At 43.3% G+C, this 23,549-nt stretch overlaps 1 protein-coding gene across 4 annotated transcripts in view; it reads left to right on the forward strand.

Annotated features, from left to right (window-relative positions):
- GDI2 (GDP dissociation inhibitor 2) overlaps positions 1 to 23,549 on the forward strand; it is a 74,174-nt gene that overhangs the window by 31,887 nt on the left and 18,738 nt on the right. Inside the window, exon 7 of one of the 4 annotated variants that reach the window (XM_043479200.1) lies at positions 5,920 to 6,077. In XM_043479200.1, the coding sequence (XP_043335135.1) occupies positions 5,920 to 6,077 (158 nt within the window). Of the gene's footprint in view, positions 1 to 4,512; positions 4,814 to 5,919; positions 6,078 to 13,961; positions 14,550 to 23,549 lie in introns of those variants that run through there. The other 3 variants (XM_043479201.1, XM_043479210.1, XM_043479202.1) reach the window with 3 other exon arrangements.

Raw genomic sequence — 23,549 nt, forward strand, 5'->3', positions numbered from 1 at the left:
CCAAAGAGAAGAGCCCTGAGAAACCCACCACCTGATAGTGCTAGGAGGACAGAGAGAGACAGAGAGACAGAGAAAGAAACAGAAATGGAAACAGAGAGACACAGAGAGACAGTTAACCATACTTCAAAAAAAAGAAAAGCTTAAAACACACACATCCCCTGTAGGCCAAGCACTGCCTCTCTAGTTTCTTAACCTTCATCATTCCCTATTTTTAATATCCCAGCACACTTCACTTATTACTTGCAGCTCTACAAACTTCCACCATATTACTCCTGAAATCTGAAAAACAATAAGCTTGGAGATACAACATCAATATCCATATGCTAGGAAAATAATATTATTTTTGTCTCATGGGAAAAAAATTAAAACACACACACAATGTTAATGGGATTCCACTGCCAGAGAAATTTAACTTAATTAACTGACAGATGGTGGTTAGAGGTGCAAGCTACCTAGACTTTCTTAGGTGTGGGTTTCTTCATCCATAGAATGGGGAGCTTTCGTGGGCCCTCCCAAGTCTTTTCGCATCTGTTCTAGAACCCAGCGACTCTATAATGTTTGAGGAGGGTGGGGCCTTCAACATCAGAGACCTGAAAGCTTTAAGACGGAACAGAAATGAGATAAACATGATGACAAGCTCATCTGAGTGTGAAATATGACAAGAATAAAATGACTTCATCGCTTCTCGGCCTTTTGGCTAAGATCAAGTGTGAAATGACTTCAGCTCAGATCCACAGATGGACACATCAACACAGGCCCCTGTCCTTGTTTGGAAGCTGCTTTTATTTCCACAGAAGAGGAAAGGTCCAGTTGTTTTTCGATGTGCAACCATAGCCAGTAAACCCCTGTGGCCATAAAAGCCAGAGGAACCAGTGAGACCACTGTAGGCCCCATCGCTGCCAGGACGTGTGATTGGTGGTCACTTAGAACCTGCAGTGCTGTGTGGAGCAGGGGAGGGGCCCAGGAAGCATCTACCATCCCCCCAGAGCATCACCGAAGAGATGGTCCTCCCTGAATCTCAGCTTTCTCAGTCAACAAATGCCGTTCGGATTCTTTCTATGTTCTAAAGTGAAAAGGCTACATTTTATTTTTGTAAAATGATACTCTATCCCAAAGCATTTAAAAAACTTTTTTATTATTATTACTATTGTTTTTTATTATACTTTATGTTTTAGGGCAGTTTCAGGTTCACAGCAAAACTGGGTGGAAGAGGACTTCCCTGGTGGTCCAATGGCTAAGACTCCATACTCCCAGTGCAGGGGGCTCAGGTTTGATCCCTGGTCAGGGGACTAGATCCCACATGCCACAGCTAAGACCCAGAACAGCCAAATAAATAATTAATTTTTTTTTTCTTTTTTTTTTTTTTTAGTGGAGTGCAGTTTATTACACCGGCGGGCCCAAGGCAGAGTCTCCTCTTAGCCAAGGGCCCCGACCAGCATTTGTGAAAATCTTTTATACCCCATGTGTCCAAACCCATTACCCCAATTCCCTTGAGACTTACATAAACAAAGGAAGGGTAAATACAACTACAATAACCCCATCATTCACGTGTTATGTGTTCAAACAGTCAATAATCAATAAGCCAGTTACATTCCAGACAGTTAATAACTGATAAGCCTGTGCTTACATTCTGATAGATAGTGTCCGGAGGCAGGGGTGATTAGTGTCTGTTTTCTCTTCTTCAAGATTGCCCTGCCCAGAGCGGGGTCTTATCCTTCCATCGTCATTCCCACAGGCGCTAAGCACAGAGTTCAGAGTCCACTGGAGAGGTGGCCGTGCACGATCAGCACAAGACAGGCCTGAGATGGAGTCCAGGCCCTATGAATTCCTTCTTCATTCCCCCCTCTTGATGCTCTTAGTTTCCATAACGAGCATCATTTATTGAGATATATTGTACCTTAGCCCTCCTGCCACCCACATGAGAGAATGCTATCAACCTCTGGGTTACAAAATTCACAAGGCATTGTAGGAAGCAAGGTCCACAGAGCAGTATGATCGAGATTACTATAACAACAATTCATTAGACATGGCTTTCACTTGATTTTGCATATCCTCCAAGGCAGCAGATACATCTTCAGACAGGTCAGGGATGTACACACCATTCGCCAAAGTCCCTCCTTGGGCTGCTGTGAGTATGTCTAATGCCATCCTAATTTGAATTACTGCCTTCCTCATCTGAATCTGTTCTTCGTTCAAAGCTTGAATGGCTTTAGTACTGTCTAAGAGGGCCTGTTTAATGAAATTAGTTAAGGCCTCTACCTTAACCATGATATCCGTTGTCCCTACAGAGGGTATAAACAAGGCAACACAGATCGTGTCCATCTTGCATGCATATAAGGCAGGTTTACTGGAGGCTGGTGTAGGCTAGGCTTAATTCTGCCATGGGCGAAAGCAAATCCTAATGTGCAACGCCCCACCCAGCCAACTGGTAACCATGGCCATAAGTTAAGCCCACAGAGCCACTGGGTCCCATTGGGGGCTACCCAGCAGATTCCAGGATTATATTTCCAGTCGGAACCGGGCCACTGAACAGACTGATTGGGGTGATAGGTAACTTCCAAGATTTGTTTACATTGTTCAGGGGGCAAATAACCCATATATTTTAATTCTTTTGGGTCTAGGGGGTGGTCTCCAAATACAAGTTTCTGTTCTTTTTTGTTCCCAGCAAATAGTAGCAGGGGTAATCAACTGTCCTTTCTCAGGAGTCATCCAGAAATATTCATCCCAGACCTGGTAGTATTGCTCAAGGTACCGGGAGGCCTGTCCCCCTTTTGTTAAGGGAGCCCTTTTCCTCTTTAATTTTCATATATGAGGTATAAGCCTTTGTTATCTCCATAAGGCTGGTGTTCATGTTAAATGTAACCCTATGTCCCTGGCCCATTGATGGCTTCCTCTTACACCAGGAGAGCAAAGAAAGGTTATGGTTGGTGAGAGAGAGAAAAGTTCCTTTCTGTTGCTCTAAGAAGGAACACAGTGGTATAAAGTCCCCATAACGGAGTGGCGATACCCACAAGGGGAGTCCGTCCATTACTGACAGGGGCATGGCCCCACATACCCAACAGTTGGAGGAGTTGTGGAAGTTCGCATAAGAATGTGCCCACGAGATGAAGACGTTGTCCTGTGCAGGAACACTGGTCAGGTTCAGGATTGCGTTGAAGAGGCCGAGCAGCAGGAGTCGTTTACCCAGCTCCATCCTGTAGAGGGCTCATCCGGGATCTCCTTCTCTTCTTCCTCTTCAGAATGATCTTGGTTCCCCGTGGGTCGGTGGGGTCCTTCTGGGTGGTCCACTCAGCGTCTTCCGGGTCAGCGTGGTATGCCTTCTTCGCTCTGGTGTGATGGATCAAGGGACAATACCTGCAACTTTAACTGCAGTAGGGGTAGTTAGAATAACATAAGGGCCCTTTCACCAAAGGGCTAGCAAATCATGTTCCCAATCTTTGACCCATACTTGGTCACCAAGTGTAAACTCATGAATCTGTTCCCCAAGGGGGAACGGCACCCTTTCTTGTACAAACTTAGTTACCCGATTTATTACCTTACCCAGTTCCATCTGCTGTTCCATCCATTTTTTTTTCTTTTTTTTTTTTTAAATAATTAATTTTTAAAAATTGGGTGGAAGATACAGGGATTTCCCATATACCCCTCACTTCCCCCACTCTGGGCACCGTGCCCAGAATCCCTTTTGTTTGACTGTGGCATGTTTGTATGCCTGGTGTGCCAGAACCAGGGCCTTTCTGACTCAACTGCCTGCCTTTGTGCAACGGAGCGGGGAGACCTCCAGCCAGCTGTGCTTTCACCCCTGCTCACAACCTGGCCTTTGAGGTTCCCCTAACTTCTTGTCTTTTCTGGAGTCTTCTAGCCTGAATGAATTTGCTTCTTAATGCCTTAACTCTGTGCAGTCCCTAACACACAGAGCTTCGGCTTCCTCTGGACTGTTAAGTCAGTCAGGTTTGCCCATCTGCTTTCCATTCTTCAAAAATTCCATCAGCTTCTTTCAATGGCTGATCTCTTTTTCTATTCTCTTTGAACTTATGGGTTTATATCCTTTTTTATTCCTTTAATGCCCTTTTAGCAAACTTTGAGGAAGGAGTCAAATTAAAGGCATGTGTTCAATCTGTGAAATATCATCTCAGGTTCCTCCTTCTATTTTATTATTGTGTCCCCCACTCTGCTCCCCTGTAACAGAGAACAAGCCTGACTCCATATTAGATCTATTCCTTTAGCTCCAGCTCTGTGCTTTGTTGCCTGAACTTAGCCATGTTGGCTCTGCATCTTTGTAAAAGAACATTGCCTGTTGTTGTTGCTCGTTTGCTAAGTCGTGTCTGACTCTGCGACTTCATGGACTATAGCATGCCAGGCTCCTCTGTCCTCCACTGTCTCCCAGGAGTTTGCTCAAAATTCATGTGTATTGAGTCCATGATGCTAAGAGGATGTTGCCTGTAGCCAGAAATTTGTAGGATAGCTCATTCTCAAGGTCCTGACATTTAAAGGTGTAACACTTCCCTTTCATAGATAAGAAGTTGCAGAACAGACAGTAACATTTGTCTTATTGGAGGTTTATAGCAACATTGTGACCAAGACCTACATGGACAGCTCCAAGAACAAAGGATTCTGGCTCTAAGATGTTAGCAACAACCAGTCACAGCAAGTCCCCTGCCCTTTTTAGTATAAAAGGAGCCCTGGATGAATTCTAACTTGGCTAAGATAGTAAGTTACTAGAGAAGACTCTTGAGAGTCCCTTGGACTGCAAGGAGATCGAACCGGTCCTAAAGGAAATCAACCTTGAATACTCACTGGAAGGACTGATGCTAAAGCTGAATCTCCAATACTTTGGCCACTTGATGTGAAGAGTCAACTCATTGGAAAAGACCCTGCTGCTGGTAAAGATTGAAGGCAAAACAAGATGGGAAGGCAGAAGATGAAATGGTTGGATAGCATCACTGACTCAAGGGACATGAATTTGAGCAAACTCCAGGAGATAGTGAAGGACAGAGGAGCCTGGCATGCTGCAGTCCATGGGGCTGCAAAGAGTCAAACACAACTTATCGACTGAAAAACAACAAGAAGATGATTCTTTGGGATGCTAGCCTACCATTTTCTCTGTCAGCTGGCTTTCCGAATAAAGTCGCTGTTCCTCGCCCCAAAACATTGTCTCTCTTGTCTTGGCTTCTTATGCGCTGAGAAGCATGAGATTGGACTGGGTGACATCTCTGACATGTACCTGCTCTCCAATGCATACAATTCCAATCCAAGTATTTAAACCCAAGTATATTTGGAACAATGTATAAGATGCATATATTCTACAATTTTACAATACAGTCAAGGCATAGTACTGGGATGCTCAGTCTGTCTTTGGCCTCCTTGGCTTGGCTACATTGTAGTTTAATCCTTCTGATTGCTGCTGGGAGCTTACCTTTAACTCTTTGTTGCCACATATTAGAATTCAAGGAACATTTTGACACATACACCAGAATATTTCTTTTTGATATGTACTCAGGAGTAGAAAGCTGGGACATAGTGTTTCCGCATGTTGAATTTATTAAATACTGTTGTATTCTTTCCTAAATGGCTATGGCAGTGAGAACTTCTGAGCCCTCCTGAAAGAGGGTATGAAGGCAGTGCTTCTCTAACTTATAAGGACCTCTCTCCGGGGAAAGCATCTTGAGTTTCCAGCATCATTGGGAGATGCTGATGTAGACTGGGAGGGACTGGGGGAGCAGTACACTGTTTGGGGAGATGGGGAGAGATTAATAGCTGTAAGCTCAGCTCACTTTTAATCTTAACAGAGTTACTCTACATAGCTATCACTGCATAGTGGATCTTTATTTGCCAGATAACCCAATAATTGCTTTTTCTGTTATCTAAGAAAAAACAAGTTGTTCTTCCTAAGAGTTTTTTTTTTTTTTTTCCTTTTGGTAGCAGTCAAGACTGACCTCAGAATTTTTTCCCAGGACGATGAGCATCTGAGAGTCAGTGGTCAAACTGTGACAAACTGTGAGTATTCCAGTAAAACACAGGCATCTGTTCATGAATGCCTGTTGAGAAGACCCAGTCCAATGTTCCAGTCTGACATGCAGATAATCCCTAGTCATATAAAGAAGAGAACTGATTTTAAAATGTTAACATTTAAAATAATAATTAGATATCAAAGGTTAAACGGCTTTGAAAAAAAAAGCAATACTAAGCCAAAGTAGGACTATACTACTACTATTATTACTATTACATCAGTCTGGAATTAAAATATACCTCTGGGTAGACAGGACCAATCTAAGCTCACTGAGGCCTCACACAGCGCCTGCCTCAGAGGAGAAAATTGAAAACAATTAAGGTATTTTTATTTCAAAGGCCTTCTAGTAGAAGATTTGGGGTTAATATGAAAGGTATAGAGATATCATAAACATATCTCTGAGAAAAATTCCCCCTAAACCTCCTACAAATACAGTACAGAGAGTCAGACCAGAATAGCTTGCTGGGGTTAAGGAAGTGGAAAGACCCTCCTATAATATCTGTCCATCCCTCTTATCTGGAAGCAGGATGTACCCCCTCCTCCTGGCAGCCAGATTCTGCCATGTGACCTGAAGCCCTGGCTATAGTTAATTGGATCGAATTGGACCGAGACCCAAGCTGAGCCAACCAGATTCTCTACTTCTGGAAATCTGATACTGAATTATGAAAAACTAGATAGTCTAGTTGGTTTGGAGGTTCTCACTCACATCGGTTTTTCACCCCCTGGGAACACTGACAATATCTGGAGACATTCTGATGTCACAGCTGGGGTTGGGGGAGAGGGTGGATGTTGCCAGCATCAAGGGCATAGAGGCCAGGGATGCAGCTAAACATGCTCCAGTGCCCAGAACCACCCCCAACACAAAGAATCAGCTGCCTAAAGTCCACACCGTGTAGCGGAGAACTCTTGTTCCCATGACCTCTGAACAGGCAGCAGGCAACTGAGGAGACCAGGGCTGCCAGCCAGCATCTCCCTTGCACATCCCAGGGGAGAGGCGACCCACCGGGAGAGGACAGCAGAGAGGCCAGACAGAGAGCAGCTGAGCTCAGAGACAGCCTTCCAGTTACTGATTCCTGCTCCTTCCAGACTCCTAACTACATTTTTGCCCCTTTGTCTTTCTAATATATTCTCCTTTAAAAAAAAAATATATATATATATATATATATATATATCTCACCACGCTGTGTGGCGTGTGGGATCATAATTCCCTGACCAGGGATTGAACCCACACCCCCTTTCATTGGAAACTCGGTCTTAACCACTGGACTACCACAGAAGTCCCAATATATTCTCCTTTTATACGTAAGGTAGCTTGACATGGTTTTTGATACTTGAAATCAAAGTAATTTAAGTTAATAGAAGAAACATTCAAGTGAATGGTTTTAAAATGCTCTAAGCAACATTGAAGCTTGGGTAGCTTAAAGATCTTTCCAGTCTTTTAGAATGAAACAAATATGTAAAGTGAAATGGCTAACTATCATTACTTCATCCCATGAGGTTTCTACAGTTAGGTGCTACAGTGAGTCTTTCTAAAGGGCAATGGCATTTACAACGTGCCTTCCCTGTACTTGTGAGTCTTTTGGGAACCAGGACACCTGGCTTACCTGCTCTGCCACCACACCTGAGCCCCACCCTGAGCCCCACCCAGTTCCACCAACTCCCAGTCACTGTACATGGAGCAGCTCCATAGAGCTGCTACTGATTACACTTGCTAATGAGGTCTATTTTGCATATTTTTTTGTTATCTCCATGCCCATCATCAGTCTTGGGACTGATTTTTACTTCTCTATCTATAGGAATTCAATAAAAATTATGATTTAGGTTAAATCACTGAGATGGTCTTTGAAACTGTTTCTTCCTGGAAGCTATATTTTTCTTTATGTTTTAGGAAAGCTATGAATTCATTCATTTATCCACATATACAGTTTCTTAGGCATCATTGACCCCTGTGGAAATCTGATGGTGGATCCTCTTTCTGGAAAAATGCACATGGGCACTATATTTTACATACAAATGTGAGGGTTCACAGACCACTGAGAGGCCTTCATACTTACCCCTCAGATCATGAGACCTGCCTTATATATTTATTTAGTGCCTACTATGATACCGTCCTTGGGGTTGCAAAGAGTTGGACATGACTGAGCGAGTAACACACACATGTGCGCGCACACACACACACACACACACACACACACGATTCAGATGTAAGGAATGAGAGAATGAAAAGAGAGAGTTGTACTCTTGAGAGGAACACAACATGGACCACAGAGCAGTAAACACCCATCTATGACCAGGTGACAAGTGCCAAGAGAAAGTGATAACACCATGGTAGCTCAGAATAGAGGAGTTTAATCCAGAGGAGCATTAAGAAAGGATTCCTGGAGCAGGTGACATCTGCACTGAGGATCCTAACAAGCAAGGTCAAGTAGGAGGAGAAGGGAGGAACATTCTAGACAGAAGGAATGCCTGGATGTTTGTCCAGAAGGGAAAAAGCCTGATGAGCTCGTGAAATGCGGAAGTGTTTAGAGCAGCTCTGACCCCCATCTCTCGGTTCCCAGCTGTATGTCTGTTTTTCTCTGTGTTGCCAAAGGCTGAGTCAACTGATCACACCAACCAGATCCCTGTGCCAGCTCACTTCTGGCGCTTCTGGGGAGGTGCTGCCGTGGGATGCCTGCGGGAAGACTGGAGGCAGGAGGGAGGGAGGGAGGAGCCATGTTCCCTGAATTTAGAGCATCTCTGGTTGCGGGGAGGGCAGCAGCAGCACCGGTGAGTGGAGAGGACTCCTGGGCTCCTGGGGCAGAGGTGGCAAAGTGACTCTGCAGCGGTCATAATCAGTAACTGTGGCGGGTCAGCCAGATGGCCTGGCCACCGTGAGCCAGGCTCAGGTGACACACTCCCCTCCTGCTCCGGCCTAGTGCTCCAGGCGCTTCCTCACCTCTGGGTAACCTTTTTTTGCTCCTTCAGTCTGTATAAGTTTTGAAACTAGTTCCCTACATTTAACTGCCTCTGTTCAAAATACCTAGAGCAACTCTGTCTTTGTGACTGGAAACTGACCGATACAGCCATGGGGCAGAAAAGATGGTTGAGGAGAGCTGGGGTGATGACTTGGTTGACCAGGTAATTGAGGGCCAGGCTACTCAGGCTCCTCCTCTTAGGAAATGACCAGGCATTTGAACTTTATGCTAAGAGCCATGGAGATCTGTGAAAGATTTTGAAGTCATGGTTGACTCAGTCACTTTCCAAGAAGATCACTTGAGTTATAACACAGAAACCACTGAACTGAAGGAAGCTTTTGCATTTATCTAGGAGAGAATTTGATGGTGGCTGGTACTAGGGTAGTGGCCATGAGGATGAAGAGAAGGGACTGGAAGGCTTTGTTTTTTCTAAAGTTTCATTCGGGGGGCTTCCCTGGTGGCTTGGTGGTAAAGAATCTGCCTGCCAAAGTAGAAGACAGATCTTCCCTGATCCGGGAAGATCTCACAGGCCATGGAGAAACTAGGCCCATGCACCTAACTAGTGAGCCTGTGCTCTAGAGCCTACATGTCGCAAATACTGAAGCCCGTGTGCCCTAGAGCCTGTGTGCTCTGCAACAAAAGAAGCCGCTGCAATGAGATGTCCATGAACTACAACTAGAGAGGAGCCCCTGCTTGCCACAACTAGAGTAAAGCCCGTGCAGCAAGGAAGACCCAGCACAGCTAAAATAAATAAATTACTTTAAACAATTATTTGGCTGTGCCGGGTCTCAGTTGCCAAGGGCGGGTTCTTGGTTAGAGCATGTGGGATCTTGCTCCCTGATCAGGGATTGAACCCAGGCCCTCTGCAATGGGAGCATGGAGTCTTAACCACTTAGCCACCAGGGAAGTTCCTGGAAGGCTCTTTATGAAGTGGAATGGCCAGAACATAATGGGGCATTGTGCCAACTAAAGGTGGCTGCAGATTCATTGACACTTACAGCTGGGTTCTAGCTGCTCCTCTTGAATTTGGGTGTGCTCCATAATGACTGTGACCAAAGAATTGAACAGAAGGAACACGGTGGCAGCTTCCAGGTCCAGATCTTAAGAGGCCGGCAGCTTCTACTTTTTAATTTCTAGCTTCTTGGAATTTCTACTCTTAGAATGCAACTGCCATACTTTGAGAAGTGCAAGCCAAATGGAGAAGTCACACATATGATGCTGCTCTGGTTGACAGCTCCAGCTAAGCCCCCAGCCAGCAGCTGGTGTCAACAGTCAGTCACATGAGTGCCATTGTGGATGTCCAGGACACTCGAGCCTTCAGATGACCCCAGCCCCAGGCCCAAACAACTCTCACATGTCTGAGCCCATTCAACCCACAGAACCATAAGAGATAACAGTATCAATACATTGCTGCTTTAAGCTACTAGGTTTATTTGTTTTATAGCCACTAAATTTTAGGGTGGTTTGTTACACAGCCAAAGAAAACAGGAGTAGGTGTGGAAGGGGAGAAAGAAGACAGAATGAGGATAAAATCTAGAATTCTGGTTTGGGGCCAAGGTGGAGGCATCACTGCTGAGACGGAGACCATGGGCAGATGAACAGTTTGGGGGGTAGGGGGTGGGGGTGGGGGAGTAAATGATCTCTCATATACTAGAAAATATATATTTTAGGAAATTCTTTTTTTCTAGACCCTGATGTGTTTTATCGTCACCATTAGCCATCCAGACTTCAAATAGATTTATATTTTACTGATCCCTACCTTTAAGACCCTCTAAAACATGAACTTTAGCATCTTCTGCTGTAAGAAAAGCTGTGCTTCTCAAAAGTCTCAAGAGGAACTTGTACCTATTTCATCACATTTAGTCCTTGTAGATGTAGGGATCGACTTCCAGGTCTCTCTATTCATTCGCCAAATATTTACCTATCCTGCCAGGGACTCAGCACTATTCTCTTGCGCACGAGACAGATAACGTCCCCATCTTCATGGAGTTTACATTCTGAGTGACAGGCAGGCAAAAAACAAGAAAATGGTCACCAATTTGATTTTAAAAAAGGAATGAAAGAAATAAGCAGAGTGACAATAGAGAATAAAAGTTGAGGGGAACCTGCTTTAAATAAAGTGGCGAGGGAAGATTTTTAAGCTGAAACTTAAGGAAGTGGAAAGAACAGCCATGGGAAGAGGTGCAGGAGGGGGAAGTGAGGGTCGGTAACCACAGGACCGCCAAGAGTGCAAGGCCCTCGGGTGGTTAAAAGCTACCCCAGATTCTAGGAACTGAAAGACAAGTGTGTTTGGAGTGAAGTGAGCCTGAAGTACAGCAAGATGCAGTTGGACAGAGGTGAGAGGCAGATTAAAGGATACCTTTTAGTTCGATTCAAGGATTTGCATTTTATTCTAAGTACAAAAGACAGGCAGAAGCATGGACATGCTGATTCATGTCTTAAGAAGGTAAACGTCAGAATATTCAGGAGGGGGAAAAGTGAGTGAGAAACTGTTGTGGTTTTGGACAGAGAAAGATGACCTGGACTAAGGTTCACTCTATAATTTTCCTTTCCTTGGACTCTTATCTCTTCCTTTGCAAAGTGTAGGCAGGGGCTTGGAGAAACAGATGATGAAAATGTTTCTGTTTCTTGGAGAAACAGAACCAGAAATCAGCAAACAATGATTCCCAAGCACCAAGTATAAATAAATAAGACTGTCTCCGGACTCCTCTTGCTTTGGGTAAAGATTTGAAAACACTTTCAAGGTTGATGGTGTTTTCCACTCCTCTCCACTAACCTGCTTCCCCCAACCTAAGGTTTCCTGCCATCAGGAACTGCCGACTGTGGTCTCTGAGACACTGAACCAATTAGTGGCTTTTAAACCACTTCACCATAGATATTTGTTGTCTCCCAAATTCCTTGGCAACTGGATTAGGTGAGGTGGAATCTGAATGGACTCAGTCTGTTGAAGGTTAGCATTTTTTTCTTTTTCTTTTTGTCTTCTGCAGGGCCACAGGACTTATCTACCAACAAAACTAAAGTATAAGGGATCAGACTGAGGAACCTTATTAGCCTTAAATACTGTTTCCTTCTCCAATACCTTTGAGTCTTTCAGTAACTCCATGTGAATATCAATAAATTTTCCTTCACATAAGGCATGGCAACACAAGTCAGCAGATATGTGTAAAATCTTCTTCAATATGTAGAGGCTGATGGCAATATATGAAAAAGGTTCTAGGGGGCTTCCCTGGTGGATCAGAGGATAAAGCTTCTGCCTGCAATGCGGGAGACCCAGGTTTGATCCCTGGGTTGGGAAGATCTCCTGGAGAAGGAAATGGCAACCCACTCCAGTATTATTGCCTGGAGAATCCCATGGACAGAGGAGCCTGGCAATCTACAGTCCATGGGGTCACAAAGAGTTGGACACGACTGAGCGATTTCATTTTCTTTCTTTCTTTCGTTTTTTAATGAGTCAATATTTTTGGTCAGTTCAAAGACGTGGTGGCGGTGGTGGTTTAGTTGCTAAGTTGTGTCCGACTCTTGCGATCCCATGGACTGTAGCCTGCTAGGTTCCTCTGAACATGGGCTTCTCCAGGTGAGAATACTGGAGTGGGTTGCCATTTCCTTCTCCAGAGGATCTTCCCATTGCAAGCAGATTCTTTACCGACTGATAAAAGCATCCCCAGAGAGATCCCTGTCTCCTTCCTAATGTGAGGGCACAGTGAAAAGACAGGGTGAACCAGGAAGTTTGTCAACAGACAAACTTTGACCTTATATTTTCTAGATTCCAGAACTGTAAGACATATATTTCTGTTGTTTGTAAACATACTAGATATATATGACACTGAATTACTTAGCAACAGCAGGACTTTCTTAAGGCATCACCTGTTTAGCCAAAGTCAGTTAACATGGTTGGTTATACAATCTGTTCACTAGTCTGGTAACTTTGCACTCGATTTTTGTCTACTTGTAAAAATTCATTCTGAATTAAAGCAAACTCTGGGAGATAGTGGAAGACACAGGAGCCTGGAGTGCTGCAGTCCCTGGGGTCACAAAGAGACCTAGGCAACTTAGCCACTGAACAACAGAAACTCATTTAGCCACTAATGTATACAAATCCAGTTAAGACTGATGTACATTGAAACAGTTTTCTTCTTCCCTCCCCCCAAACGGCCCATTGTCTTATATAATATACCCTCTTAAACTCTTTGTAGGGATGAAGAAACATTGTAAAAAACTGTTGCATTCTGTCATGAATCAGAGTGATTTAAACGTGAAGGAAGGTAGGTCTGTCTCCCACGATTCACTTTAAATACCTCTTATTTGAGAATAAATCTTCAAGGAAACACCAACTCTTTTGTCTGCATACTCAGGCTGAAAACACCGGATCTGCTCTTTTCGGTTGAGAACATAAGCCACCAGGGCTGGAGATTGCCAAATAGAAACCTGAAAAAACCTGTGTTTGCAGGGCTGGGCCGGCTTGGGTATGGAAGGCAAAAACCAGGGAATCTTTTTCTTTTCCTACACTCTGTGGCCTAAATCCGTTCACGTGCTGGTCAGCTATCTTTACAGCTGTTTTAGATTATAGCTCTCAGTAGGCGCAGACCTGCTTCCGATCAAATCTGCCCTTCCCCTATATGCTGAAGTTTCCTTTTCAAAAGGAGAGGTCTTCTTTTTTTTTTTTTTAATTCTTATTTCCAAAGGCTGCACATGGGGCAATGCATCAAGCAAGAATGACATTGGGAGGGAAGTTGAACTCCTTAAAATTCACTGGGTCTTTTTTCCTTCAGAAAATGGAGGTTGAATAAAAAGAAAACCAAGACAAGTTGCAGAGGACCAGCTAGGCGAGCAGAGGGCCGAGACGCAGCCGGAGTTGGGCCGCATGGCGTCAGCTCCGGGTCTGCGGGGCTGCGGGAGGCCGCCCGCGGTCCCGGGGCAGGGTGGGGGGGGGGGCAGTCCCAGCCACGTGGTCGCTGCGGGCCCAAAGTCCAAGGGCAGCGGCAGGCGCGCCCCAGAGCCCTCTGGAGAGCGGGAGTGAAAAACCGGACAACTGCCCCCGCGTCGGCCACAGGCTCGACCCCGCCCCCGCCCTCGAAGGCCCGCGCGCGGCCGCCCCCCCCACCCCCAACCACGGCGGCAGCACTCTGGGAACGGATCCGAAATCCACCAGGGGCTCGGCCCGCCCTTTTCTCGCGAGAGGTGGGAGGGGAAGCGGGTCGGGTGGGCGACGGAGACGTAGCCAATGAGCGAGCGGGAAGGGCGTGATCGACGGCTTCCTCCCGGCCTCGCCCCGGCTGCGGAGGCCGCGGTCGCAGCCCGCCTCTCTCTCCCTCGCAGCGTTCCCTACCCTCCCCGCTCCGTTCTTCTCTTCCCGTCTGAGGTGGCGGCCGGCTCTCCGCTCGCCAGCTCCGTGTATCCTCTGCCCCCGCTTCCCTTTTCCCTCGGGCTCCTTCCGGCCTGAGCGCTCGCCCCCCTGTCCTCCGTCTCCTCCTCGGGGCAGCCGCAGCTCCAGATCCCTAGAGCTCTGAGCCTTCTCTGGGTCTCCGTCCGCGCCCGGCCCCGCCATGAATGAGGAGTACGACGTGATCGTGCTGGGCACTGGCCTGACGGTGAGGAGGGGCGGCGGCCGGGGCGGGGAGGGCCGGGAGGCCTGGAGCCGGGAGGGGGCCGGCCGCTCGCCCTGCTCAGCCTCGTCCTTCCCGCCCCCCCCCCCCCGCCGCGCGCCGCGAGGCTGGGGGTCTCCACCCGGAGGGGTCTTTCCGGGCGGGCCGGGCCTGCAGCGGGGCCTGCGGGGAGGGGACACCGCGGTGTGCAAAAGCCCGGCCCGGGCCGGTGCCGGGACGGGTTGGGGCGGCCGAGCAAGTGTCGCTGGGGAAGGCGAGGCCGCGAAAGCCCCGGTTGCGGCGTCGCTGTGCCTCCCTTGCCGGTCGAGGGCCTCTCTCCTCTGGAGACGGAAAGGAGTGGGGGAGGGTGAAGCCTAGCTCGGTGGCGTTTCCTCCTCAGTCTCCAGGCCCCGCTGCTAGTCAGTTTCGGTGACCAGTCACAGGTAACCGCTGTTAGGTAGGTAATTCATGTCAGTGAATTTAAACTTTTTTTTTTTTTTTAGAAAACTGGTTTTCTTAGCTTCCTCCCCCACCCCAAGTGAGAAGCATTGTCCATTCCTGTGTAATCACTCTCCCAATCCCACTTGAACGACCACGGGATTGGAAATGAGTTTTCCTTCAAATGGGTCTCACCTGGCTTTCGCCAGCCTTATGTGTGGTCTGTCCTTGCCCGCCTCGGCTCTTCTGAACCTTTTCCCCTGAGAAAAGGAGTTGGTGATGAGTTGGTTGGTTGCTAGAGGCCAGGTGTTCCTGTCACCGTGGTAAATGTATTTTCCTAGCTGTCTGCTCAGAGGACTTCAGGTGATATTCCGCAGATAACGCAGGCAGGAGTTGTACTTCTTTTCTGTGCTTTTTAAAAGAAAATGAAGACAGCTCATCTTGCAAAAGAATTCCATTTGAAGACAGGAAATGTCTTCCATTTATCAAAAGTTTTTCCATTTATGAAAAGTTTTTGGAAATTTGAAATACTGACATGGGCTGGCTGCTTCGTTTTAGAAGATGAACCCTGATTTTGATCTTGTGTTTTCCGTATGAACTGATCTCAAAGTCCTGAGTCATTTGATGTAAATGTGTTGAAATGCTTTGTAATCTCTCAGGATTTAAAAATTTTTTTCAGGTAGCATTCCAGAATAACTATTTTAGATTTCTCTGGACAAGAGAAAATTGTGAAACTTGCATTTGGCTAGTATTTTTATGAAAAAATTGTTGGAAACTTACAGTGATACTTTGCTGGCATGTTATTTTCTGTTTATGGTGACTTATGATGATTGTTGGGTAATACTCATTTCTGAATGCTTCACTATGTTTGACCAGTCCAGAAAAAGACGGGACTGGCTGGGAAATTGTACAAAGTAGATGAGAGTGATGGAATGTGAGATATTGGGTTGACTTTCTTTGGTGAGCGTTGGATGCCTAAATGAGTAGGCCTACCCACTGCAGGGTTGGTTTCCCCGCCCGCCCCCTCCCCCTCACTTCCGAAGTGCTTAATTGGGATTCTGAGCTGAGCTTAGTAGTTTAGTTTGCCGATTGGAATGGGCACTGTTGCTACCAGCCTTTTGTTAGAGCCAGTTAGTTCCACTGTGTTTCTACCGTAACTGCTGGTCTTTCAGATTTGCTCTTGATTAGGTCAGTTAAATATGGACAAATGAGTGCAAATCCTTCCTCATGCAGGTTTGTTTCTTTTTTTTTTTCTCCTCTTCCTTTTTTTCCCCTCCTGCTGGTTTCTACATACCTAGCTCAGAAGGATCACTTTGTATCAAAGCAGACAGTCTTACTGTATAACAACCAAGTTGCACCTTATTTACATTTTCATTTGGATTAATTGTCACCTTTTTGATGAATGGTCGGTGCATACTTAGAAATCAGAGCAATTTCTGTTGTCATTTGTATAGCTGTGATAGCTATATTTCCTGTGAACCTTCCTAGAGTGTTGTTGCGAGATATTCTTTGAGAATTGTATCAATTCGGAGCAGTCATATTATTACTGTTGTATTACAGTCGTTGGTAGTAGTGATGATGGGATGATTTTAATAATGATAAATCTTTTACCTTCATTTTTATTGATAGGAGAACTTTGATTACTTGAGACCACCAACGTTAAAAACCCTCAATTTATAATTTGAGTATTTGGTGTGAACATAACATTTATTTACTTAATTTTAGACTTATATTTAGTGCCTGAGATTTAAGAACCTGAAAACAGGCGTATGTTATCAGTTATGGATACCAAATATTATGTGATTCTTGTGTGTTAATTACTTTTAGTGCAATTAACTTGTTATTTTTAAAGTGTAAGGAAGTTTTGGGGTTTTCTAATGTGGCCATTGTTTTTTATGGATTATGTCTAAAATGAGGTCATATTAGTGCACCAATATTGACAGTAACTTTAAAGAAGGGTTAAAACAGTTTGCTATAAACTAGAGCAAAATCTTCAAGAAATGCAATGTTTTATATAGTTGAATTTTTTAAGTAATTGATGATTTTCCCTTTAAAGACCCGTAACTATTTTTTTTGAGGTATAGTAAGTGAGGAATGTTATTTGTAAATGTACTGAATCATAGAAGCGCCTTTTCAGAACCAGAGTCCATAAAACAGTTGGGAAATACCACTTTCCCCAATCAGCCGAAGCAGTTTAAAGACAGCACAGTGGAAAAGTTGAATTGATCTGGGGATTAAAGATAAATTAAAAGAACCATAATTTTTAGATTATGAGACTGATGCGCTGCCCACTGCGCTAAGAAGGTGCTTGAACCATAATTTTTAGAAAAAAGCTTTCAAATGATATCACAGCTTCTTTAACAGACTAGGGAATGTAATGAACACCTGATAACAAGATTTCACACCGGGAGGGTTAATTACTGAGTACTGCTGTAACACAATGGAGCCATTGAGGCCTCCTGAGCTCTGTGGGAACTTTGGCCTTCTTACTAAGTCCTCTTAGATGGCTGGGCTTTGGTAGTTAGTTCTACAGTCTGCTTTTCCTTTTTTCCCCTCTTTGCTTACTTTGGTGGGTAGACTGGGGACCATGGATATCCTCTGACCACTAATTTGCTGTATCTGATTGACTTTGGGCTTGGCAATGAATTCATGAATCTTAGAAATTGTGTGCTTAGTCTTAGAAATAGTAACACATAATAAAACAAGGGCAGCTAGCTCCACAGCTGCTTGTGCTTCCCAGCGCTATTTTGTGTTTTGTTCTGCATGGTAATTTTCGTAAGGACCTGTGAATCAAAGAAGACACTTTAGTGATCTCTAACCAGGTTATTCTCAGAATTATTTGTTTAAAACATTGTTTTATATCCCAGACATACTTTTCCTCTTTCCTCTGTGTTAAAATTTGTGATGTCAAAGAGTTTTTGTACCTGATTTAAAAAAAATCTTGAATTGCCGTTTTGTATTTGCTCCTTGAAAATCTTTGCCATTGCTGTTAGAGTTCTGTGGACAAAGGACATTTTGTCCACTGCAGTAATGATCACAGGACCAATATATGCAGTTGTCTTATTTTTGAAAGGTATAAATACTGTGTAGGCAGTTTGTATTTTAAATCAGCCTTAAGCATACTGGTCCAGTAGAGTAGAAGTAAATCAGACATATATCAGCATTTTGAGGCAGTAGTGAGACATTGGTTGGAAAGACCGCTGGGTAAACCTGTGGCTCACATGTCTATGACCATTGTGCTCATTTCTGGTCAATATAAAGGCAAACACACCTGTCTGTGAGTAGCTTCTTGTCATATGGGAGGTAGCTATAATACGAGTTAATGTGAGAAAGTGCTGTTAAGAGAGTTCAAATGTGGGAGAATACTGATACTGGAATAAAAAACTTGCATAAAGAAGGAGGTATTTAAACTGACTTTAAAACATAATAAGCAGAGTGGGGAGGGGGTTTAGATGAAGGTAATCAAAAGGTACAAACTTAGTTATAAGATAATTAAGTATTAGGGATGTAATGGGTAACATGATAAAGAGACCACAGCTGTACATGTTAAGTGAAAGCTGTTAGAGTAAATCTTTAAGCATTCTAATCACAAGGAAAAATTTTTTTCTATTTGATGTTGTATCTACATGAGGTGATGGATGTTCACTAAGCCTACTGTGGTATTCAATTCAAGATGTTTGTAATTTAGAGCATTATGCTTTATATCTTTACAGTGTCGTAAATCAATTAGAGCAATACTGGAAAATTAAAAATACTGGTAAGCTTTGAACACAAGGAATGATTTTTCTAGGCAGAGAGCAGCGTAAGTCAGTATTAGAAGAGAATCTATGTTTAGGGGATGAGGGAGTTGGGAAGAAGGCATGTCACCAAGGATGTTGAAGACAGTAGGCTCAGAAGTTTGAATTTCATCCTCTAGCCAGTAAGACAGGATTTGAGCAGGAATGATATAATTAGAACCAAATTTCAAGATAAATTAACTTTTTACAGACATTTGAAGAAACATTCTGTTAAACACTGGCATTCATTTTTATTATGTTATTGCTGTAAGATACATACCACTGAGATGAACTGATTTAAGTTTTCTGGTTAGTACATTTTCCTTGTATTTCTAGACAAGTAGTTTTCAAAAGGCACTTTTCTTTAACATGAGTTGTTAGGTACCTTGTTTTCCAGGTCACATTTTTGTTTGCTTTTACTTTCTGTTTTTTTTTTCCCCTTTAATTATACCAGAAATTTAAAATGCAGGAGGATTTAGAGTGTTCATGGAGCTTAGTTTGGTCACTTGGAAGTTGTATCAAAATATTATGTATTCTGGCTCTATTCTCTTCAAGCCTAGGTTGCCCTTAAGTAGGAAGCGGCCGGGGTGGGGGTTGCGTGCAGTATAACTAATTGGTCCTTCTTGGCCATCACCACACCCACACATCTACAGAGACTAGAATTTTGCTGCAGCTGAACTTTAACCATTTTGTTTAATCTGGTTACTTCTTTATGTAGGACAGCATGAAGATGCCATTATCATAAAGAACTTGGATTCTGGGCCTGAGCCCAGTTTGGATGAATAACCTTGCCTGAGATTGCCGTGTGCATCTCATTAGTGCATGCATGCTTTCATTCATTCACTTATGCATATTGAGTACTTGACATGCTCTCAGCCCTAAAAGTAAAAGATAAACAAGGCATGATAGCAAAAAACAAATAAACCAAAAAAACAAAAACTTGGATTCTGAAGATGGTTTTTAGTTCTGGTTATTTTGGATGAGTCTCTGTATATTCTCCTGGTTTGATCCCTGAGTGGGGAAGATCCCCTGGAGAAGGGAAAGGCTACCCACTCCAGTATTCTGGCCTGGAGAATTTCATGGACTGTATAGTTCATGGGGTCGCAAAGAGTCGGACACGACTGAGCGACTGAACTGAACTGAATATATACCCTATACTCAGATATGATTCATGTTTTATCAATGAGTTAATGATTTCATTCCATGTTGTAAAATTTAAAGTATTACATTTGTGCTACTATGTATTCTCTTGGCAGTGTAAAGCAGTCTTTTATTGATGGTTTAGTAGAATCAGTGAACCTGCAAATTTATTAATTAGCTTTTATCATGTTTGCTCCAAGGCTCTTTAAAGGTAATTAGTATCAGCTCTTTGGACTGTGGAATCTTTATATTATTGGGTTCTTTATTAGGCCTCAGTCTCCGGAGGTTGTTTTAGAGCCATGGTGCAGGTAGTGGGTCATGCTTACTTGCAGTGGAGTGTGAAAAGTTATATATAGAAGCTCTGCAACTCTCAAAGTTGCTGCTGTGATTTTGCTTCCGAAAGTTGAACCATGAAGTCTGCTTTTGTCAACTGGAAATGTGACTATTTGGTTTTCCTCTGTTGATGCTACTATCTGTTTCTGAGATTGTAAATATTACATCTACTTTCATATAATATGTTGAATCATATTTTAGTGCTTCTTTCGATTTTTAAGCAAGGGACTTGGTTTGGATAATGCTGGAGTTAAATTTTACAGTTAAAATACCTTCAGTTCTGTTTATCAAGACCTCAGTTAAGAAAGTTAAAAGTCAATCTGTGGATGAAGGTATCTGCAGTACATGCAGCCAATAAAGCATTTATAACTATCTAGAGTATATAAGGAATTTTTATATAACAGTAAAAAAGAGCCCATTTTAAAAATGGGCAAATAATATGAATAGACACTTAACACAAGTGTTGGGCAAGATATGAAACAACAGGAACTTTCATATGTTGTTTGCACAAGTAGAACCATTTTGAAAAACTGTTTGGCAGTATTTGTACTCTGCTTGATACATATCCAACAAGTGCATGCATAAGAAAGACACTGAGAATGTTGATAGAGCATTATTTGTAACAGCCCCAAACTGGAAACTGTCCCAGTGTCCATCAGTAGTAGCCTGGAGGAGTAGTTGCAGCGTGTCTGTGAGGAGTAGTCGTTCAGTAGATCCTCTGACTGTTACCGTAGCGTGCTCCGTGCTGCAGCCCCTGAGAACTTACTAGAGATGCAGAAGGTTAGGCCTCACCCGAAATACATAGATTCAAAATCTATAGTTTAACATGATCCCTGGGTGTTTAATAATGAAGTTTGAGCAGCAGTGCTTTCCTCGGGATTCTTGACATTGATCCTGGAGCAGCAGTATTAACCTTACCTGGGAGCTGGTGAGAAATGCAGATTCTCAGGCTCCATGAGGACCTGCTGGCTCAGAAGCTCTGCGGGGGTGGGGGGCCTTGCAGTCTTTTAACAAGCTTTAGGGTGATATGGGTGCAAAGTGAACTTTCAGAATCTGCTTCAAATTTACATTTCTAACAAATTCACGGGTGATGACCAAGTCAGGAGCACGCTGTGAGATCCCCTGCTGGTGGAGTTAGGCAAACCTGTGTAAGTCCACAAAGTCAAATTGTAGGTTATCTGGCCCTGTGGTTTTCAACACAACTACAGTGCTGTTGTGGTACACTGAAAGCAACCAGTACATAAAGGAATGGCCGCGGGTGTAAGGAAGACTTCACTTACAAACACAGCCTGCAGGCTGGGTTTGGCTCCTGTCCTGGGGGACCCCTGCTGTATAGCAAGAGTAAGAAAACTTAGACTGCAGGTAAATCATGGATGTTGACTAAAAGATGTATACTACAAGATTTCATTTATTCAGAGTTCAGAAACTCTGGAAAAACAAATCTTTGCTCTTAAAAGTCATGAGCATGGCTGAGGCTGAGAAGTGATTGTGGCTAGAGGTGGCCTACTGCGGTACTCAAAATGTATTGGTTCTTGATCCAAATATAAAAAGATGCACTCTCCTGGAGTAAAATTTGAACCTGATAGTAACTAATTTAAAATATTTAAAAATAGTAAAATGAATAGTACATTATGGAGGAAAATTTGAAATGTGTATGACTTTTTTAAGGTAAAGGTTTCTGAATCAGGCTTCTAGGGGGAAGAGACTGTTCCCTGTTGTCTGGAGTCTTGGATAAATTTGAGAAGCACTAGGATTTATAAAGTTACAGGGGATTACCTTTGTCCTTTAAAAAAAAAAAAAAAGCTATTGTCACCTAAACTCTGGTATAATGGTTTTGAGTGAATGTGTATCCCATCTCTGTTTCTTCTCATTAATCCATTAATTGGATTCTTTCTCAATCTATCTCCCCCCATCTTGATTTGATATGTCTCAGTATACTCATGCTTTATTTACCTTTTTTTCTGAGAGTGATCGTTTAATCAATCGGATGGTTCCTGGATGCTTCATTTAGAGCTCTAGTTTTCAAACTCTTGGTCTCAGGATCTACTTACTCTTAAAAATTGAGGACCCTGATGAGCTTTTGTTTGTAAGAGTATCTCTCAGTATTTATCCTATTAGAAATCAGTGCTGAGAAGTTAAAAAATTTTTATTAATTCACTTAAAGATAGCAAAGATAAACTCATCATATGTTAATGTGAAAAACAGTATTTTGAAGTATAACTTTTCTAAAACAAAAAAACGTCTTACCTGCTTCGGTGTTCAGTCTTTTCATGGTTTTTGTCTTAGTTAAAGTATAGGAAGAAAATTTGGCCTCCCTGGTGGCTCAGTGGTAAAGAATCTGCCTGCAATGCAGGGAGACACAGGTTCAATCCCTGGGTCAGGAAGATCACCTGGAGGAGGGCATGGCAACCCACTTCAGTATTCTTGCCTGGAGAATCCCATGGATAGAGGAGCCTGGTGGGCTTTTGTTCATGGTGTCACAAAGAGTCTGACATAACAGAAGTGACTTAAACATTCACAGACATGAACAGAATCAGGCTTTAGACAGATGTGTTGTTGGAAGGAGGAGTATTTTAATAGCCATTCAGATTGTTGTGGCTATGCTTTGATTTATACCAAAACATGAGAGGCAAGTTTTTTAAAGATTAATTTGCAATATGAAATTTGAAACCACATCAGTGAACATTGTATACTCTATTAGATTAAAATACATTAATCTAGCTTGAACTTTGAATTCCACTTTTAGCCCACTGTTTGATTTTGTAACATCATTGGTCACTTGAAAAGTACTAGTTTACTAAGTATTGCAGATCTTCTGAATTGTTGACACATTTCATTGTGCAATATCAAAAATTCATATTTGTTAATGTCACTGACCCTGGAGAAGGGCATGGCAACCTACTCCAGTATTCTTACCTGGAGAATCCCATGGACAGATGAGCCTTGTGGGCTATAGTCCGTGGGGTCGCAAAGAGTCAGACACGGCTGAAGTGACTTAGCATGGATGCATGCAGTGTCACTGATGTTGTCTGAAAGGGTCTGACGTGCCCGTGGTATGGATATAAGTTTCCCAAAATTCAAATTTTCAATAAAGATTTTTGACTTTTGTTTTTGACAGCAAACATGATCAGTTAATTTTCTTTGACATTCATTTTTGTGAAAATGTCTGCCCAGTACTTAAGTCTGAGTAATCATAGTTTGTCAGTCAGTTATTTGTCCAAGTAAAAATGATGATCCATGAAAAACATAGCTAGTTCAACTTATAAATCAGTCACCCAAAAGGCTTTCCTAGACCCAGCATTGCTTTATATATACTTCC

This window comes from Cervus canadensis, chromosome 10 (assembly GCF_019320065.1).
Source record: "Cervus canadensis isolate Bull #8, Minnesota chromosome 10, ASM1932006v1, whole genome shotgun sequence".
Lineage (NCBI taxonomy): Eukaryota > Metazoa > Chordata > Mammalia > Artiodactyla > Cervidae > Cervus > Cervus canadensis.